The 21,695-nt window shown below is 38.2% G+C and overlaps 1 protein-coding gene across 1 annotated transcript in view; it reads right to left on the reverse strand.

The window, feature by feature from the left end:
• Positions 1-21,695, reverse strand: part of ACTN2 (actinin alpha 2) — a 68,111-nt gene that overhangs the window by 39,657 nt on the left and 6,759 nt on the right. Inside the window, exons 2-3 of the mRNA XM_008920139.3 lie at positions 3,527-3,641; positions 2,213-2,332 (exon numbers count right to left, since the gene is read on the reverse strand). Coding sequence (XP_008918387.1) covers positions 2,213-2,332; positions 3,527-3,641 — 235 coding nt within the window. The remainder of the gene's footprint in view (positions 1-2,212; positions 2,333-3,526; positions 3,642-21,695) is intronic.

Below are 21,695 nucleotides of genomic sequence, written 5' to 3' on the forward strand. Positions count from 1 at the left end.
AACTGGCTGAAAAGCTGCAGAGGTTACTGCCCCTTCCACCTTTCCAAAGGGAATCATCACAGAACAGCTAAATCACAGAGCATCTGAATTCATGCCAGTTGCTGTCAAGGAGAACTACAGGGTTATTTTAAAGGTTTTCAGTGTCTGATGTGAGCTATCCCAGATGCTGTGCCTTCAGGTGATACAGGAAGTGCTCAAGTGCTGTTCTCTAGCCTTGAGCACCTTGAGCAGCAATGAGCACCTTGGGCAGCAATACGCAGCAATAAGTAAAATAAGGGAGATGGGAGTGCAGAGGGCTGGATTGCTCCTTTCAGAAGCAGATATGAACTGATGTATAACTTGGTTTAAATATTCCAGCCTTGTGCAAACTGTGATCAGAGAAAATAACCACTCTGTCCCACAGGATACTCCCTTTGCTACACTCTTTGGTCAGGAAGCCTCAGAGCCACCTGCATGTCAAGACAGAAACTACTGTTCATTATTTGCTTCATGCTCTGTAATCTCAGCATTTATTCACCAGATATCAAACAGGCTTCTGTATTCTTAATTTTCATTTCCACCCACAAATTGTCTCTTCAGTACCCTCTGCTGTCCGTTCAATGCCTTGTCACTCTCAGAAGAACCTTAACTGCAGAGATTTAAGGTAGCAGCATATTTTTTCATCCCACTTTAATTGAACAAAGGGCCCAAGTGCCCCTGACTGCCGTACAACTGATGGAGGGAGCCAGGCTCCTCTGAAATGCAGTAGAGCTCTTCTGAGATCTGAAGTGCCTTTGGAAATTGCCCATTTCTCCCCACTGGTGACATACTCTCCAAAAAAGGTCTCTGTTACATGCCTATAGATAGATGGCATGGATGTGGACTCAGATGGCCCACCCAGTTCAGCCTCAAATAAATAAAGAGTGAGTTCAAAAAAACACTTTGTCCAGAAAATCCAATTCTTGAGATTTTGAGTTCTAGATCTAGAAAGTGAACACATTCGGTGAACAATACTCATGGAATTAAGTGGGCTAGGTCAAACCCCTGTGGAATCAATAAATGCTCACATATCTCTCCATTACTTCTACAGATGCCCTTATCCCACATAATGAACCTCCTGATCCAGACACAATTACAGTAAGTTCCCTGAGATCAAGGTTTGGAATCCCATATAAGGATATACATATATATATAAAAGCCTGGAGGAATCAGGAAACAGGAAGAAGAGGCTCATAAATCAATGTAAAAAGGCCTAACAATGTGAAGAGAATATAGGAGTGCTTCTCATCATCATACTGAGGTTAGAGCCAAAAGTTTGCTTTAAGGACATATTAGAGTCTAGAAAAGAAAAGGCACAGAAAGCACATCACTGAGGCTATGGAATCAAAACTAGTTGGATATCATGCTAACTATGTCATTGTATGGTAATGGCTATGCAAAGCATTATGCAAATATCTTCATGGAGCAACTAGTTCTAGACAGATCTTTGTCCTTTTTAAACAATTAATTGAATCTTCTAGGGAGGCATAGGTTCACTGGCAGTGATAGTCTGCCTTCTTTAGCTCAGTTTACATCTATCTGCATCTGGCTACCAACCACATGTCTGTATTTAGCTACAACAGAACAATAAAAAAGTAATTACTTTAGTAAATAGCATCCCACTCCACTTTCTTCATAAGTTCAGTCTCTCCCTAGATACCATAGTTTCTTTCGATCACTCCCTTAACCCTGCATTTGAATTTTAGAAACACAGCTGCAGTCAGGCTCATAAAAAAATGGGAGTAGGTCCCAGCCACTTGGTAGTGATGTCAGCCTCTGTCTTGTCTTAATAATATCTCCTTAAGATAAAAAACATCCCATACTGGATAAAGCACACCCTTAAATCCAACATGGTTTCTAAAGGAGTTCCTTATTTTCAATAATGTAGGACAAACAATGTTCTGAAAGAAAAAAATCATTATCTCAATACCCACTCAAACACAGACAATTCAACTTAATCTTGGAGATAAAGTAATCTTAGAGCTCATTTGTACCCCTATCCCTCTCCAGGTGTCCACAAATTTCCATGTCTTGTCCTGTCACAGTTATAGGTCAGTAATCAGTATTGAGGGATTTTTGAGTACCCTTATATAGAAAACAGTCCACATAATGTGACCAAGGGTCTCATCAGACTTCTTTGCCATGGGAATGCTCAGGACCTAAGTAAACTGCACTGTCAAGCTCTGTCACATACCTTCTGCACCAATCGACACAAGTTTCACTCCTTTGCTGGCGATATAATCCAGAGCTTTGTTGACATTAGCAATTTTATGGAAGCGCATCTTCCCTCTGTCTGGTTTCGGTAGTCTTTCCCCTGCAGAAGAACAAATTTAATGTGTTTATTGTTACATACACCTTGCTACAGACACACAAGTGATTAGAAATCAAGAGTGGATGTGGCCTGAACACTGCCTAAATTTATCAGTAATTTTAACAGGTATTTTTTTGAAAGAATGCCAAAGGGGTTTGAACAAAACCCTAAAGAGAAAATTCAAATGTTGAAGCATCTCACTTAGATCTTTCTGATATAGCAGTAAAACCAGAGTAAAATTTTTGTTTGCCCTAGACATCTGGAAGATACATGCATGCTTCCTGCTACTCAACATATGGTTCATTGCTATTGTCTGTTAGAGTAGTTGAATACTGAGAAGGCAGGATGTTCTCAGAGCTCATCATTCGTACCTGCCCAGTTGCAAAGAGAGGCTGAATTCTATCCAGCAGATCAGCTGTAGCATCCTTCCACATCTGACCAAAAACAAAGGCTGTTAACAACTTCATCCAGCACAGCAGAGCAGCTCGTTTCAGAGCATTGGCTGATGTGTTTGAACAAACTTTTCTTTTCAAATGATCCCAAAGCAGAATAATTTCTAAAAAGACCAATGATCCTTTGAAGATCTTCATTCCCCACTGAAATTTCCAGCAAAAATGTAAACTGTATTTTCCATGAGCTATTCCCTTCCCATTCAGGGGCATTCTGAGTGCACCTTGGGGACTGCCTCTCTGAGTAACACAACAAAGGTGACATAGTGAGTTTACATCAGTTAGTCAAAAGTTCTTGGATATTCCACTCTTTTGAAAAATGAGACCTTTTACTTATGACTAAATATTGATCTAGTTTTGCTTTAGAAACTCACTTTTGAAAGCATTGGTCCATCCAATGAAGTCATTAAAAGTAAAGCAAAACTTTTATAATAAAAGCAGAATAAAATGAATTTGTAATCTATGTGTAACGGCTTTTTAATTGTTAGGGGCTAAGGCAAGGTCCTCATTGTTTTTGGTTTGTCCAACAACATCAATGATACCTTGATACACAAGCACCAAGCAGAAAATTTTGGAGACAAGGAGAAAGCAGGGCTTTTTTTCCCCCCTTTTGCTTTACAGTGTGTTTCATCTCTCACTTTTCAGTTTACTTTGTGTTTACTGTTTTATATTGTTAACAATTTTTGTTCTTTTAAGAGTGTTGCAGTTAGTGTGCTGTAAATACATAGAAAACTTTATTTTAACTAACCTGAGATAACTTCCAAGAGGAGCATCAGTTTGAGGCCATTCCTGAAGTCCTCTTCAATGTTCTCAATCTGTGTGCCTGCTTTCCTGAGATGGGAATTGCACCAGGCTGTAAATGTCTGTAATAGTAATTAAAAATCAGTAATTAAAAAAAATACTAATCAACATAACATTTTCCAAAACAACTGCTAAGCCATCTGAGTAAACTCTGCATCTGAGATGTGGATGTCCACCTCCCATTCATTCTATACATGTTGACGAGTTCAAAATTCTTATCCCAGATGTTGATGAAGATGCAAAGGATTTCTTGAATAGAAGCAATTTTGTGCTAGATTCTGCTTGTCAATGGATCTCCTGACAAAAGATCTACACATAAAGACAAAACTTGCACACAAATGCAGATTCTTAGGTTTGCAGGGAAAAAACAATCACAAAAGCAACCATGAGCATTTTTCTCCATTCCATGGAGAATAACTAAGTCTGCTTTTAGTTGCAGAGATGAAAAGCAGAACTAATTCCATTGATCTGCAGAGGTCATACACATGTTACTTTTTGTATGAATGAAATCAAAACACAGGCTACTATGAAATCTTTGACAAATTCTCTTTGCTTTTCAGTGTCTGTTAAGATATATAAAGCAAGTTTGTATTTACTAGGTGTTTTACCCGAGTATTTAGGTTAGACTTCAGCTACTTGAAATTGTCAGATATTTGGAATTCCTCTTCTTTTGCTATTTCAGATTGCCATAGTTTTAAAAACATTTAATTCAAATAGTTTAAAACAATAAAATATATCCCAATTGTCAATATGAAATTCCCTTTGGCCTTCTTTACTCTTACGTAGTTTTTTAGACTATTTAATTTCTGATCTTTCAAAAACAGAATAATGAAGGACAGTAGATGATGACAAAAATTTTCCCTGGAACTGAATTTTGTAAATTCTAGACATACTTTAAGAAGACATGGACTGAATTTTCCCAAATGTTTTTTTTCTTAAAAATGCAACCTTTTGTTAAAAATAACATTTTTACTATTGTTGGGTTTGACCCAATTTATGTGAACAATTGATCTGCAGCTTGCTGGGCTCTTTTCTCAGTGCTTGTACAGTGACAAGGAACAGATTGCTAAACTTTAGTTTTATCAAATTCTCCTATTGAATTGAAAGCAAGTAAGAAGAGCTACGGATATGGCAAAGCTGTGGAGTGAAATCCTTAATTCTAGGCACCAGGAAAAGGAGGAGAGAGAAGAAAGTATTGGAAGTGGTTCTGGGCAGGGATCCTGTTGACCTGCAGAGGATGGATTGCAGGTAAAGGCATAAGTTGCTCTGTGTGCAGATGGGGATAAGTATGGGTACAGCTGAAGCATCTCTGCAAATTCATCTATTTTAATAAAGGGATGTTAGCTTGAAAAGCAGTCATGCAGGAAGGTAAAACGCTCCTCATGTTAAGGTAACTAGCTTTTCTGAGTTCATGAGAGACCTGAAACCAGAGTGTACCAATCATCACAACAGAGATACTAGGCACCCCTACCCTCAGGGCACGATATGATGGAATGTTAGGATGGCATTTGGTTTGGATAATTATAGAGTTAGGATCTAGATTATAAGACTAATTTGTCTGCCTCAAGCAGTATCTTACTCTAGTGATATGTATCTGAAAAGGCTTAGCACCACATTAAGTCATTTGCAAACACTAAAAATTATTACAAGCATCTTGGAAGGAATAATATTATGGTAATACAGAAGAAACAGCTGAAAGCACTAAAGGGTAAATGCACAAGAACCTTGGATGGCAATTTGGCAATAAATATTAGAAAGTTGAACCAGTAAATAAATGAGCCTTTCATGAATTAAGTGACGGACATATGCTTATCTGCAGATGCTACTGCAGTTTGTAGAACTGTTCCAAGCACACCATACTAAAGTCAAAGAGGAACATGGAGAATACCTTTAGCCAATTCCATCTCTTCTTTTAGACATTTATTGTAAGTGTTCTGACCTTGTACCACTCAAGTAAATGAGGTTTCCTCGTTTTTCATTTAATTAAGGGTTTAATGGCAACAATCCCACTGGCTGAGCAGCCTTAAAATACAAATCTGATTCCTACTGTGAAAAAAGCTACTTCTCAGTTTGTTAAGAAGAAATGGAACCTGGTACTTCTTAGTACTCATGTGTATATATACATATATAGGGGTACATTGGGAAACAGCCCTTGAAAACAAAGGGGTCCAGGAGGGATGGACATGCTTCAAGAAGGAAGTCTTGAACACACAGGAGCAGGCTGTCCCAGTGTGCCAAAAGGTGAGTCAGCGGGGAAGACAACTGGTCTGGCTGGGGTTGTTTATCCTGGAGAAGAGGAGGCTCAGGGGAGACCTCATCACTCTCTACAACTCCCTGAAAGGAGGTTGTAGCCAGGTGGGCGTCGGTCTCCCAGCAGTAGGACAAGAGGGCATGGTCTTAAGCTCTGCCAGGGGAGGTTTAGGTTGGGTATTAGGAAGGAATTTTTTACAGACAGAGTAATCAGACACTGGAATAGGCTTCCCAGGGAGGTGGATTCACTGTCCCTGGAGGTTTTTAAGATGAGACTGGATGTGGCACTTAGTGCCATGGTCTAGTAACCACGGTAGTGTTGGATCAAGGGTTGGACTTGATGATCTCAGAGGTCTTTTCCAACCCGGTTGATTCTATGATTCTATGATTATATATATATAAAACAAATTAGAATTTTATCCACCTCTAATCTCACTGTGGTCATCTACTTTGCCTCTACAACAGCTGATTCAACTTACTGAATGCTGCAATGACAGACACAAAACATAAGTTTTATACAAAGATCATGAAGTTTTCAAGTAATTTAAACAGTATCTCTTGAAAATGGACATTTTTATGGAGCTGAATTTACTGAGATACAAATAGTTTTCTCAATATTGTTCATTTTATGGAAACACTAAGCAGCCAACGTCACTATGATATAAACAAGGAAAAGGTGCTGCTACTGCTGAGTCAAGCTGTTTTCAATAAACAGTTTGATGGCAGACACTGGTTTTATGATCTGCTTTTTTATATCTGTAGGTTGTTTCAGATTCTTTCCAGCAGTAAGGGCATTTGTAGCATTCTGAAGGATAAACCTGGAATTACCTACAAGGCCTCCATTCATGGGATAATAAGTTCTACTGAAGCACTCTACTGTGCACGGATTCTTTTTTTAGACTATCTGTATATACATAGTTTAGATTGTCTCCCATATCTAGAATAAGAGAATTAGATCTTTTATTTAAACTACAGTTTCTCAGAGCTTTCTGGTTTATCAGTGCACCAGCTCATGGAATGGTACCATCTATCCCCTTATAAGAATTGTCCTGTGCCTCATGGAAGTGCCGCAGCAGTACCTCACAGCAGATTTTCAGCATGTGGCTTCATCGTGTGGTGCCTTCCAAACTAGCTTATTTTTCCTAGGACTAAACATGGTTATAGGAATGATATTTAGGGAAGTGTTTACTGTGTTTCAGTGATGCAATCCATTAGTGACTGCATCAAGACTACTGCAAAACTTAACTTGCAAATTTTAAGAGTTTCCACAATCCACATTTTATTTAACCCTCATCCCTCTATTCCTATTGCAATACCACTTGTTCATATGGCTTTGGCTTTAACTAACAATTCTATTCATAGTTATTGAGGAACAATTCAAAGCACATTTAAGTCCTGGAGATCAAGATACAGCCAGCATACAGTACGCTGCAAATTTGTAATCCATTGGGATTTAAAAGCTATTAAATGACTTAGACAAAGCAAATTCCTTTTTCTACTGAGCTGTACAGAACATTTCAGAGTATCAGATTGCCCAGAGATAGAAGGCAGGACTGAAGGCACTGAGTTGAATACCAGTAAGGATACAAATAAATGTCTAAAAAGCTAGATATTTCTTTCAGAATTTATTTACCATACATAGCTCTACAAAGTTAAAATATAAATAAATAAAAATTCCTCCTTGTCAAAGTTACTACAAAAGAAATTTTGCTGACATTCTTAGATGAGAGACCCCAAAAGAGGGGATACAGGGCAGAAACCCAAACAATTTGCAGTCCCACAGGTAAATGTTCTCTTGTTCTCTTAATGCTCTATTAATTGTCTACTTCTGTCACAGGTCTATTTTGGAAACACTAAATCCAGAAAAGGGAATGTGGTTTATGTTCTATGCCCACTTAGCCTCCTTGTGAAGACTGCCAATAGCATATTCTCCATAATTCAGATTCATAATCTGTGATGGCAAAGTGTACATCTAGGGAAAAAACCCCCTTACCTGGTAATTTAGTCGGGACACCACTTAATTTTACAAGCCTCTGACAAGTAGAATTGCAATCGAGCAACAGAAAAGGGAAATATCTCTAATTAATTATCAGTCAAGTGCAGCTAATGCCAAAAAGGAATAGGGTATGCCCACTTTGTGCAAATATTTTACACACGCACACTGAAGGATGTGCTCTGCTGGAAAAAGTGGTACCTCTGAGGTCTGAATTGTCCTACACTTCTGGGAAAGCCCACATGTCCTTTTTATGTGAGTTTAATGATAACTTACTTTCGATAGTGGTTCAAAGCCAGAAAACAAGATGCTTTAATAAAAAGTTTCACATGTGCATGTGATAATATGAATAAAGAGAAATGAGAAAGTATCAGCTACCACACTCTCCAATATTGTTACCCACTGTGGGTCACAAGACAACTTGTTCCACCTCCTGAAGACGCAGAGTAAATTTCTAGTTTGGCACTGACAGTGAGTCCATAACGAACATCACTAAAACAGCAGCATAACTTGGATGCAGAGGGGATACACTACACAAGTTCAGAAAGATTTATTTGCTTGCACTCAGAATTGAAATTTAGAAGTGGATCCAGCCTAATGATGGACTGGGGACCCATATGCTATTAGTACAGATATTTCATATCAGAGGTTAACTCTACCTTCACTCTCTCCATCTCAAATCAATTTCTGTCTGCTATAGTTTTTGTAAGTGTTGAAAACTAATATTTATTTTTAAAAGTATGTGTCTGCTTGAGTGTACCTCTACCAGTAGTCCAAGAAAGGCTACTTGCTCACAGGAGTCATTTGGTTTTTGAGTTTCTAGCCTTTCTATAGCATTTAGAAATGAAAATATAGAAAAAATCCAATTTTAACCTATGCGTTATGAAAAATGTGCCTGTTAAGCAAAACAGAAGCACAACTGATTTTAAGTGGACCTTAAATTCTAATAACCAGAGCAGAAGAACACACCTGACTAAAACTAACTTCAAATACAAACATTCAAAAATACACATTTGTTTATATACATATGTATTATCCTGAATTATCTCAGTCTGATAAAGTTGTTTCTTAAAACTGCTTTACAGCCCTTCTTCTAAGGAGTTTTTCCCCTCTCTTTGTGTTAGCTGAGGGTCTTCATTACCTCTAAGCTAAATGGGATGCAGTGATTCACTCTGTAATTATACAGAACATTACTGGGCTCTGAGTGCACGGCAAGGGTGTTACAGAAGGAGTTCTGCCAGAACATTCCCACTAGGCCAGACTGAGGTTTCCCCTTGAAGAATTTCCCATCTGTCTGTTATCCATGTTTTAAAATATAAGTTGTGAACCTGCAACATGATCTCCTAGCTCCTGTGTCCACACAGTGGACTGCAGAATCAGGGGTTTTCTCTGGGATTAGGATACAGTCCATGTTGGCCCTCATTCTCTTAACTGTTTAATTCTGCTCCCAAAACAAGAGGCATTAAGGTGAAACACAGCAGAAAATTGCATGGCCTTTATAAGCTAGCTTGATGTGAACCAATGACTATACATGGCACCCTTCTGCTGTTCCTAGAATATCTAGATAAGCTATACTTGTAGTATAATTAGGTGCATGAGGATATTTTTACAAATTGAAAATAAATAACATCTTACATCTTAGTTGTCAGTTTGAACTATTATTACCTGTCCTCTTGCTCTTCTTTCCCCTTGCAGTGGAAGCCTAAGTGCATTGGCACATACTAGAATAACTCTAGCAGGGGAGGTGGTTCACCAGTACAACTCAATCATGTCAAAACACCAGTGGGCAAAGTGGGATTTTAAAACACACCTGAGCACAGCAACAATGCAAGTGAAGCTGAGTGAAAGCACAGTGAGGGATGCCACGAAGGCTAAGGCAGGGAAAATGTTTAGCGTGTTGCAAAAGGTCACTAAATGGAAACCCTCAAATCACAGGCACTATGTCAAAACCAAATTCCTGGGAACAACAGAAGTGATAAGCATAGAACCATCTCACAATGTAAGTTAGTAGAAGCTCCATCACAAGGGCCCCAAACCCAATGTTGGGGAAAGCCCTCCCTGCTGCAGCACATCCATCCATATAGCTGAACAGATGGTGTCAGATGATACGCCAGCATACTCCACACTGTCAGCAGATCTGCTCTACTAACTAAGGGAACTTCCCCTCTGTCCCTTAGTTTTATCATTCATAGGAGAAGTCACCAAAGGGATGCATTCATCACACAGGACATTGCACATGTCTTACTGCACTCTGCATTTTGCTTGCCTGGAAGAGCCTGGGGAAACCTCAGTCCTCGCGAAGCAGGTGGCCTAATCCTGTGTGAGTCTAGGGTTTCTTGTAAAACATGCAACTCTGTCCAGTACTGAATGACTGAACGCCTGTTTTACAGCGCTCACTATTACAAAAAAAAACCAGATCATGTAAATATCCCTTCAAGAATCATTTGGCAAAAATGAAACCCAAGAAATGTCAAGAAGATTATTGACCTTTTGTTACAAAGTGTGTGACATTAGCTCTTTCTTTCAGAGGAGATCAATGTTGTTCCATTGATCTAAACTGGAAGAAAACTCAGGAGGTAGCAAGATGCATGGGAAATTCAGTATGGGTCACTGCCTGCACTATCCTCACTTTTTTTCTTAAGAAAAGAATAAGAAGGAAAGAAAGGAAGCTAAGAGGCTTTACAAGGTCTTTGAAGGGACTAAACCAGTTAAAATATTGCTAGGTTGATTAGGAGCAGGTGGATATCTTTATTGGATCACCTGAGATAGCTGGAAAAGAGAGAGAAGTTTTCAGGCACATAAGCCCATCCTTACAAGTGAGGGAGAAGCATCAGTCTTGAGCAGGAAAATTTAGGTAAAACTTTAGGTAATGCAGGGTTCTGATGAATCATCAGTATAATGCTCCAACAGCTCTATTCCCTGTCGGAAGCTCTTTCCTTTTTCAGTACTATTGATGACACTCATTTATGAAAGCTTTACAGCTGCAAGCATCTGTAAGATCCAAATATGTGACTTCTCAGAATACATGCAGTACCATAGGGTAGTCTGCTTGAGTATTTTTTTAGTTTAAAACAATTCTGCCTACTTAAATGTATTTTTGAACAAAACCATTGATATTTTAGAAGTAGGAGAACACGCAATGTTTAAAACCCCATTTGAAACTAAAAGGTATTCAGGATCTGTAGGACAGTTCTGGTCTAGATCTACTTTTCATTTTTGGAATTTCAGGAATCATGCAAATAAGAGAACCTTGCTCAAAAAAATAACACAGAAATAAAAGAAGGAGGGATCCAATGAAAATCTTCAGCAAAAGCATGGGCGTGGTTTTATCTTGCATTATAAAAACTATTGGCGAATCAGAGCTCACCACTGGCGAATCAGAGCTCAAATAAGTCCAGCAGTTTAATTACCTAGGTAGCCTCATCTCCTCAGATGGTAAGATTGACGGAGAGATAGACAACAGGTTAGCAAAGGCATATAGTGCTTTCGGAAAACTACATAAAAGGGTTTGAAAAGCACAAAGATCAGTGTTTACAGAGCCGTAGTGCTGTCTACTCTTTTATATGGATCCAAATCATGGGTCATCTACCGCCACTACCTCCGGCTCTTAGAACGCTTCCATCAACGCTGTCTCCGCACAGTCCTAAACATCCACTGGTCAGATTTTGTGACCAATACATCTGTTCTAGAACAAGCAGCAGTCACAAGTATTGAGGCCATGTTGCTGAGAACACAGCTGTGTTGGGCAGGGCACGTCTCAAGGATGAAGGACCACCGCCTCCCTAAGATCCTGCTCTATGGTGAACTTGCCACTGGCTACTGCAAGAGAGGAGCCCCGAAGAGAAGATTCAAGGACTCCCTGAAACAACATCTCAGCCTTGGCCATAATGATCAACATAACTGGTCTACTCTGGCCTCCAGTTGGGAGGTCTGGAGACACACCATCTATAATGCAGCTGTCTCCTTTGAGAAAGCACACAGGATCACTCTCGAGGAGAAAAGACAACGCAGAAAGAATCGTGCCTTGCAGAATACACCACCTAAGGAGTCTTTCTGCTGTGCCTTTTGCAACCAGACTTGTCTGTCTCATATTGGCCTTTTTAGCCTCCAGCATGCTTGTAACAAGTGTGGGTAGAGCCCTTCCCAAATCTTTGTTCGTGAAGCCTACCCATGGTGATGATGATGATGATGATGATGATGATGATGATGATGATAAAAACTGTAGGATACCTTCACCCATTCTTATCTTTACAACATAACTGCAATGTACCCAATTTGTAGGCAGGAATTAGAAAGACAAAGGAGCTGTCAGGAAAAAAAAAAAAAAAGACTGCTGTCTACTTCTGATGTGTTCTCTGAATTCTGAGTATTCTAAGTATTTTTTTACAGATTCTTATCACTAAGCAGACCAGAGTGGTCCCTGGCAAATTCACAAATGTCAATTTTAATAAAAAACGGAGAAACAGAGTCTTGTAGGTGACAAAAGGTCTGGCATACTTTGTTTACACAACAGTAGGAAACTTTGCTAGGCAAGTGAGCATCAATTTTTGCTAAATCCAATCTTATATTTCAAAATTAAACTTCTAATGACAAACAAGCAAAAACTTACATTGTACTACATTTCTAAGCCTGCAGTTAGGTACATGCGTGTCCTCTGATCATGATTTTGTCTACCTAAACTCTAGCCATTTGTTCTAGTTCCACTGGTTAAGGTAGAGTATTTTAAAGGTCCCCACACCAGGACTTTACAGAAGCAGATTTCTTATGTTATCTACCTATTGCAACCATCTCTTTATCAAAGAGGAAAATTAAACACAAAAATAAATTAGAAGTTTGAAAAGAGAGCAATACTTAAACATTAAAGAAGTCAGAAAAGAGAAGATAATAAATCAGATCTCTGTGTTCACTGAAGGCAGAATTTTAGACAGACGGTCAAGAGGAAGCTTTAAATTAATCTTTAATTCTAGAAGCAGTGAAGCACTGGAAGAGACTGGCTGGGGAAATGTGGAACCCCTCTTCATGGACATGATTAAGAACAAGTTGGATAAATAATGTCAAAAAGAGCATTAGCATACTTGCTTCTGCCTAAAAGTATGGAAATGGACTAAATGCTTTCCTTGATTCTCCCAGTAATACTTTCCATAATGTTCATGGAAGATTCTCATCCTAACTGACATCTACACCGCAGCCTTGAAAAGGGGGAATAGCAAGAAGACTGTTTTTCCTTCCAGATTCTGTGTCTGAGAAGCCCTAAAACTTAGGTACATAAGTTATCCAAAGACTACAAAATAAGAAGTCACTCAGCAGAAAACAACTCCCTTACAGAAATCCAAATGCTTGGCATGCAACAGATAGCTGTAAATTTTGTTTCTGTCAGGGTGTTCTTTCTGTGGTGATCCCCATTTCCCTCTTCTACTTTCGTATGACCCTTTAATTTCCCTTAGCAAAAAGAAATCTAATACTGGAGATTTGTCAGGGATATTGGAAAAAAAGAGAGTAGTAGGTGATGACAGAGAATAATACTGGAACAAAGCTGAAAAAATGTAACAGGATAGAGGGAAAGGAGATTCAAAGTCGATAGGCAGAAGAGTGTTCACAGAAAATTAAACATAAACCAAATTAAAATGAAAGCGGATTCCACGATCTGTTCTATTGGTATGTACATTTCTTGAGGTGTGTATTATGATCCTTGAGAAGAGACCCTGACACATGTGTTTTCTCCCCAACTTTGCGACAGCCTTTTAGGCACTTAAAACAGGAATTCAAAAAATGTTTTTACTGTCCTAAATGCTGAGCAAATTATGACCCATGATTCCTCATATGGGACTATAATCCTTTTAACAATGATGGGAGCAGATGTTAGGCATCTCTGAGTACTTTTAAGTGTTCCACTTCTGTATTCAAGGATAATGAGAACAATAAAGCCCCCATATTCCACCACACTATTGCAGTAGAAAATTAACTGTTGCTTATGGAATGCTCAAACACTACCCTGAAAAAAAGCCCAATAAAGAAATAGTAGCAAGAAAGATTAGAAAGTTAACAAAACTATAAATACCTTGTAAATAAAGAACTGTAAAAAAATGAACCAAAACCTGAACCTACTGTGAACAGATGGAAAACAACAAAAACTGCCAACATCGTCAGCATCTGTTCTCTATCACCCAAAGTCTTGAAAACCAAATCTAGCTATTTAGTATAAACCAGTTACCTACTACTGTAAATATAGTTACATGATAGTTACCCTTCCCTCCTTAAATACTTAGTAAATTTTGAAATGTGCCAACCTCTCCAGTATGGAGAAAGAAGTGGCTCAGGGAACTGTTAAGAATAGCAATGACTGTGAGTAACCCCACAGATGCAATCTGAGAAAGCATTTTCACATACAGGAATTTTTTTAGCTTTCACCCCTAGGATGAAAAGTCACTGTCCCTACCTCTCACTAATAAGGTCAGTTTTGGGCACCACCAATGAAGCTTCCATTTCTGGTGGTTTAAGTGATGGGGACACCTGTCCTCCCAAGAGCTAAACTGAGTGTACAACTCACCTCATAGATATTACCAAACAGTCTGCATGTGTTAGCAACCTTGTCACTTATTCACCTGGCCTGGGTTCAAAATACTGACCTAAAAGTGAAAGGTTCCCATCAGCCACACATTCCCAATCAATAAATTAAAAGTCCATCTTCAGTACAAGGCTATCTTTCATCATGAGCTGGGGTGTAGGGACTATTAGAATATTCCACTCAGAAGGCTTTGCAACACTGAGACTTTTAATTAATAATCTCACCACCTTGCTAAGCAGTGACAAAGGTCAGGGGTTTGCAAGTCAACTTTCTCTTGGATGTGAATGACTATTTTTGCAGTTTGTTCATTCACATTATATGCATGAATCCTTGAAAAAAGATGGTCACAAACAGCATTCAGGCAATACACTATGAGAATCCTTTGCCTAAATGTGCATGTCCAGCTGTATTACGGCAGCCCTGGATAATTCATTCTAGCTAGATGAAGTAATGAGGAGCAGGGTCTTTCAGTTTGCAATGATCTTACCTCTTTGTTTTCCCTCCTACTTCAGTAACTATGCATGGCATCATTTACAGTTATACCCTACCTTTTGATGACTCTACTCTCTTTGCCTTTTATGTAAAACAACAGGTATGTTAATGCCTTGTCATAACCGAATTAATACCTCTGGATTTTCTGGCTTACACACCATTATCAATGCACATTCTCAATGTACAAAATTAGCACTAGAGAATGGCAAATAATGGTATAATCTGTGAAGTAAACAAAGTTCTCAAATTACTAACAAATTTCTGAGTTACAATAGCCCTCATATTAAATTGCATTCTCTAATGAGAGTGAAAAGACAGACAGTGAGTAATGGCTCAATATTTGAGTTTTTGCTCTTCCACAGCTATTTGTACTCCTTCTTTCAAGTTATAAAACCACTTTGTATTTTCCAAATCATTATCCCACAGTAGAGGTGAAATATAAATATGTCCCAAGGACTGAGAGCTCTAAATGCAATATCAGAAGGGCTCTGTTAATCTTCACAGTGGAGTGTATTTTACAGTCTCATATACATTTTGCAAAGTTAAAATGCTGTAGCAAGCAAAAGAACTTTTATTTCATAATCCTCAAAAAACAAATTTTGATGAAAAAATTATCTATGAATCAAGCATATTCAGAACACAGTTCTTAAATGGGAGTAAAGCTTTGAAAACAAAACTAAATAAAAACAAAAAAGGAATTAAAGGAACAACACAAATGTAAAGTTTTGAATAATCTTGTTTTGGTCAATGGCTCTTGCTTTCTTTTCTTCTCAGATGTTCATTTTGTATTTCCCTCAAAGGAAAAGTTTATGAACACGTTGATCTCTTTCAATAGGCCATATGGTTTCTAGCATTTAATAATTCAACAATTAACAGATCATGGTAATTTTTTTTTTTTATACATGCAACACTGCCAATTTTGCTCTTCAAAATGCCTCCTACTGAAATCTGCAGAAATAGAGAAGCATCACCCACAAGGACCTGTGCCTTTCTGACAGAACCACAGTACTCCTACGCAGCATGACTGGGAGCGTTACAGCATCCAGCCTGGACCTCTGAGGACTGCCAGCTATTTGCATGGCACAACAGTATTTTCCTCTAATAGGGTAAGCTAACTTTAGAGCATACTAACCAAATATTCTCTGCTCCAATACACTGCACTTTGCAGAGCTTGCATGTACCCTATAAAAACAAGTAAGCTTGACATTACAACCTGAGGTAGTATGGCTACAGCAACTAATATCTTACACAGCACTCCCGGTCACTTTACACCACAGAACCTTACAGTGCATATCTGCAAATAAATTAGTTCACACCCAGTTGTCAGGGCATTAAAATAGATTTGCCACTAAATAGATCTGCACTAAAATAGATTTGCACGAAGTTGAGCGCAGCAAAGAAATGTTGTACATATTCTTATAAAAGTTTTAATGGACTCTGTCACCCATGTAATAAAGACTGCATCTTTGCATTTATACAGAGGTATATATTCATATCTTAAAGTGCTGTCCAAATACCTCTCCTCAACCAATCAAGTATGACACTAGGAACCTGAGCAGAGAGCTTGAAGAGCATAAAGTGTGTAGGTTCTGCTAGAAAGTCCAAGGTACTGAAGCATGCTCCCAAATATCTCTTTTTCATGCACCCTCTGTCTTGCTCTCCAGAAGATTTTTAGATACAGATCTTCAGTGGACAAAATTAGACACCTCCCAATACTTTTGAAATAACAGAACTGAGACCTATTTGCATTCTGGTGCTTTCTGGATCACTTTTGAGCAAAGTGATATTTGGGAGGTCGCACTGTAAGCGCTATTTAGACAAAGAGTAATATTTAGGGAGCTCTTTTTTGATCTAAGTTCTGAAAAACCATGAAACACAAGGATAGAAAAAGGTATTTCATATGTCATGGGACTAAAATATCCAACCAAAAGTTGAAATGTGATAGGGTCAAAAGAAATTCACCCATTTCTACATGGCTCAGAATGAATTAATTATGGAGCACCACCTTTCATGCTCAACATTTCTACTTCACAAGAGTATCAGCAAACTAGAAAGCCTCTTCAGAAAAAGATTTGCAGTAAATACGCCAACAGGTTTGGAGGGAATCGTTTCAGCAATGATAAAATATTTGAGACCAGCCATTCTACCGTTTTCTCTCTCCACCCATATTTTCCAACTGACCACTCCTTCACCATTAGAGAAGAAAAGAATAATCTCTTCCACATTTGCCTCTCCGTGTGGAAAGTTAAAAATGAAGTATAAGTAATCCAAAAAGGTGGTAATCTGCAAGGGACAAATCTGCAGGTGTGCTTTAAAGCACCCTCTTATACTGCCTGGGGCTTTTTCTCCAGTATATTAAACAAAGAACGTGCATTGCCACTACCCTATCAGTGTCAAATAAACTTTCTTAATAAAGAGACAAGATCTTCTATTATTTCCAGTCTCAGGTCCCTCTTCTACCAACTGTACCCTACAGTGCTCCTCCTGGTTTCCCAAAAGCTTATGAACTATCACAGATAGTGTTGGCTAACAGTTTTGTTTCAGAGATACATATTTTAATAACCAAATACTATTGGGGTGAAACGGAAGAAACATTTACACATTACAGTATGGAAGGAACTAAAGGTATGCCCTCTGGAAATAGAAGGATTAATTAAAGTAGGCTAATCCAGGATTTAGTTGACTGGATTTCCAAATGTCTTTCCCTTGCTTTCTCTGTTGATTTTCTTCACCATGCTATCTTTATCCAATAATGATATACTACATTATCAGGTGAGTAAGTAAATCCATTATAAATTGGTCAATATAGTCAATCAGAGTGGGACAAAACTATGTTCCTATCCAACTTAGCAACATTCTCTGAAGCACTTCTATAATCAGAAAATCAGGTCTTCTGACAGATACTGAAAGTTTTTTTCAATTCTACACTCACCAACACACACATCTTTAAGTCTCTGACACCAATACATGATGGGAAAAATATGTCAATAGTCAGACTCCAAGATATTTACACAGTCAATGTTATCTTTGCACTCTGTTATGTAGTACCTTTGAAGATAACCAAATCTAGTTTCACTTGTTATCTAAACTGCAGTTTCAGATTAGACTCTTACAGGGAAAGGAAAACCTCATACATTAATTCCTATTATGCAACAAAAGCTCCTCTGTGATATATATGCCGGTTTACTCAATGCAATATTTCTCAATACACAAAGCATATAATCTGCCCATGTGAATTTCTTTACTATTGTAACTGACAACTAAAAAAAATTTCAATTTTTATTTCGCTTGCTTTAAGAATCTGTTTTTTAAAGAATTTGCTAATTTCTGCAATAAAAGATACTACTGAAACATATTGGGTTGATTTTTTAATGAGGCATTAGCTATAGAATATCCTGTAAGCCAGCAAACTTTCAGAAAATTCAGAAAAATGTTAGCGTTTCTAAATAATTTTTAGTGAGGCTTAGGTTCCTAAATTCCTGAGCTTTTCACAAAAACAGACTAAAGAGCAAAGCACTACTCAGGATGGCTTGATTATATAAGAATCAGAAATTTAACAAAGTAGCCTGTTCTAAAGCACCTAACTTAGATGGGTAAATAAACAATGATGACTGGAACCGCTGAAGGCATAAACATCAGTGTTTTAGACAGTACAGTGTCTGTGATAAATAAGCTGCTTCATCAATTAAACACACAGTTCTTTATTTATAGTGTATTTCTCAACAGGAGCCATGCTGGGACCTGTGCTTGGTCATGGAAAGTAAGCCAACTTCAGCCTCATGTATGGTGTTTTGCTTGTCTTTCAATATTAATGCCAGATGGATGATAAGTGCATCATACATAATATGTCCATGCGGAGATATAGCTGTCTGTGGGGCTGCACTGCAAACTACATTATTGAAATGATTTAGGATTTAGAAGCAGTAAGAAGAGGGAGAGTTCCTTCAAATTTCTTCAGTGATCTGGTATATAGCAGAAGATCATTGTACCAGCAAATGAAGGGGACTGGAAGTCTATGGATAGTAGCAGAATCAAAGGTGGTCAGTTAGTCTGCCAAAGAAAATGTGTGGTGGAACTACTCTCCAGAGTACAGCTGGAGATGAGCTTGGACTATAGAGGGGTTTTATAGCCCAAAGAAACGCCTCTAGGTTAAATAATACCCCAGAGCTACACAATTATTTATGGCTGGGTGTTTGGGGTTTTTTGCTTTTTTTTAAAATTTGTCTTTAATGCAGCTGGGTACTAGTTCTCTTCACATTCAAAAGTGCAATGTCTTAAGTCTTGCAGCAGTGAAAAGCTACACCAGTGTCAAGACTAAATATGAAACGGAGTTAAAAAAAATCATTTAATGCTAGATGGTTAAGCCTTTCTGTGAGTGCCAAAAGAGCAGGCTGATTTTCAAAGGTGCAAAATAGACAGAAGTTCCTCCTGACGTCAGTGGAAATGCCTGGGTGTTCAACACCTATAAAAAATATGAGTGTTTCCTTAGATGCTTAAGGAATAACCACAGATGCTAATTTTAGACGAAGGTAGTCACTTTCCACGGACTCCTGGTATGGTAGTGGGGGTGAGCAAAGCTCTTTCGGGGGGGCAGTTAAGATTAGAAACCCTCTGCTCTAAATTAGGTTCTGCAAGTTATCAAAGTAATGGATGGTTGGACTTCTTTAACTTACACGTTTTTGAAGAGAAATAAGAACAAACATCAGATTTCAAGTTGAAGGAATTCTGGCAGTTAAGAGCAGCTGGGAGGAAGCATTTGAAATAAACGGAATATCTTATTCATATCAAGTGCAATAAACATTTTGCACTTCCATCTGTAAAGGCAGCAACATAGGTATTACAATCGCTGCTTTGGAGATAGACAGTGATATAGATAGACAGATATAAAGTGATGTGCCATTATAATTCAAAGCAGGGAAAACCGGGACCAGACATAGGAGCAGTAGTGTTCCTTCTTTCACTTGGGACAAATTTAGGATTGATTTTCTCACCTGTGTGCACACAGAAATTTTAGGTCCAAATATATAAACTAACTAAAAATCAGCCAAACAACTGTCACCTGCTTCCCTCTGGACAAGCCTTCAAAAGCATGAAGTATATTTCTACAAGCTACCATTTCAAGCAGGACACTTTCCTAAACAGAGATCATTGCACTTCAAAGTCTTTTGCCTCTGTCTCTGCAGATGCTCTGCTTTGCAAAGCAGCAACACCTGCTCTGTAAGCCTTTCACACCAGTAGTTCAAGGATTACTAGGCCCATGCTGTCTTGATCTGTACTGAAGTGTTCCTTGTACTGCCAGCAGGAAGAGCTACTACAGACTTGATACAGAAACAGACACAGAGGGTGATCATAACATTGTGTTTGCTGGTTAAATGATGTGGAAAGAGGTAACTTCTATCTTTAAATACATGCCCAGTTTCATGTAGAAATAGAGCATTGTATAAGGACCTGTTTAGTTATGATAACGTTTATGCATCAAGTCTCTCAACCTGAGGCATATTTAAAATCAACAAATCCAGTGATATAAGAACAAATGCCACACATCCTTATCAGAGAATTTCATGAAATGATGTTCTTCAAACACTGAAGATGTGAAAATCACCCCAAAGTCGGAATGAAATTTAATTTAGGAAAAAATGGAGTGCTTGATGTGAATACATTCTCCTTGTGGTATCAGCTGACAGTAAAGAACACATGGCCATAAAAGTCATATTGACTCAAGAGTCAGCAACTTTTCATTGCTCACAGTAAAGGAATACCACATCAGTTACAAATTGTTTCTTCCAACAATTACAGCTCAGAAGAAATTATACTTGGCAGTAAAGCCATCCAAACTAACTCAACTTTGCCAACTGTGTAAGCATTTTTATATTTGTTTGCTTGCAAGGATATAAAATAACATACAGGAGGGACTTTTTTCTACTTGGGACAAAGCTAAGCAGTACAAATTCCCATCTAATTCTATTTCACTGACATGTTTCTTCCTGCATCATGTCCACCTGTATTCCAGCTATGAATGCAATGCATTTTTCTGTAGGGCCTGCAGTACAACTTCTAAATTACAACCAATATCTAGATAGATAGATATTCACAACTAAAGAAAACCCTGATGTTCAGTCTCACTGAAGTTAATTCAGTAGAACTGTATAGTGCAATACAGAAAATTTTACCTAAACTAAAAATCATTAAATAGATCAGAAGTTATGCAACAGTGATAAATTTATGTTAGGTCTTTGATATCCAATTCTTACATCATAGTGATGAAACTCCTTTTATCTTACTTGTAAAAGGACAGAAGAGCTTCAATGAAACATTGGCAAAAAGCAGTCGAAATTCATCTTGCAGAGATGTTTTCTTTTGCTTTGGATATTGATGGTGTGATCATGATATTTTCTTATTGAGGTTCATTAGTTTATAGAATATACCTCGGTCCTGCTTTTGCTTGCACAGGACAATCAATTGTATGAGCATGGATTCCCTATTTACTGCAGCCTCAGGGCTGGAAGCCCTCAGAGGTCTTCCAAGCCTCTCTCTTCAGCGCTCCAGTGACCCAGAGATTCAAGCAAGATGCAGACATCCCACCCACAAGAGATTATAGCAAAGTCCACTGCTTAACACACAGCTTTTCTTTAGCTCTTAATCACCTTGGTCACAGCTTATGGAAACCCACTCAGATCCATACTTTCTTCCAATCCTTATTGTCTTACTAATTGGATCAGCATATCTGCATACAAACATTTTACTATACAAATTTATGGGGAGGCTGTGGTGTGTATCTGTGCATGAAGGTAGGAGGTAGCCTTTGCTTCCCATTAC

The sequence above is a fragment of the Manacus vitellinus genome, unplaced genomic scaffold (genome assembly GCF_001715985.3).
Source record: "Manacus vitellinus isolate BGI_N305 unplaced genomic scaffold, ASM171598v3 scaffold_8_pilon, whole genome shotgun sequence".
Classification (NCBI taxonomy): Eukaryota; Metazoa; Chordata; class Aves; order Passeriformes; family Pipridae; genus Manacus; species Manacus vitellinus.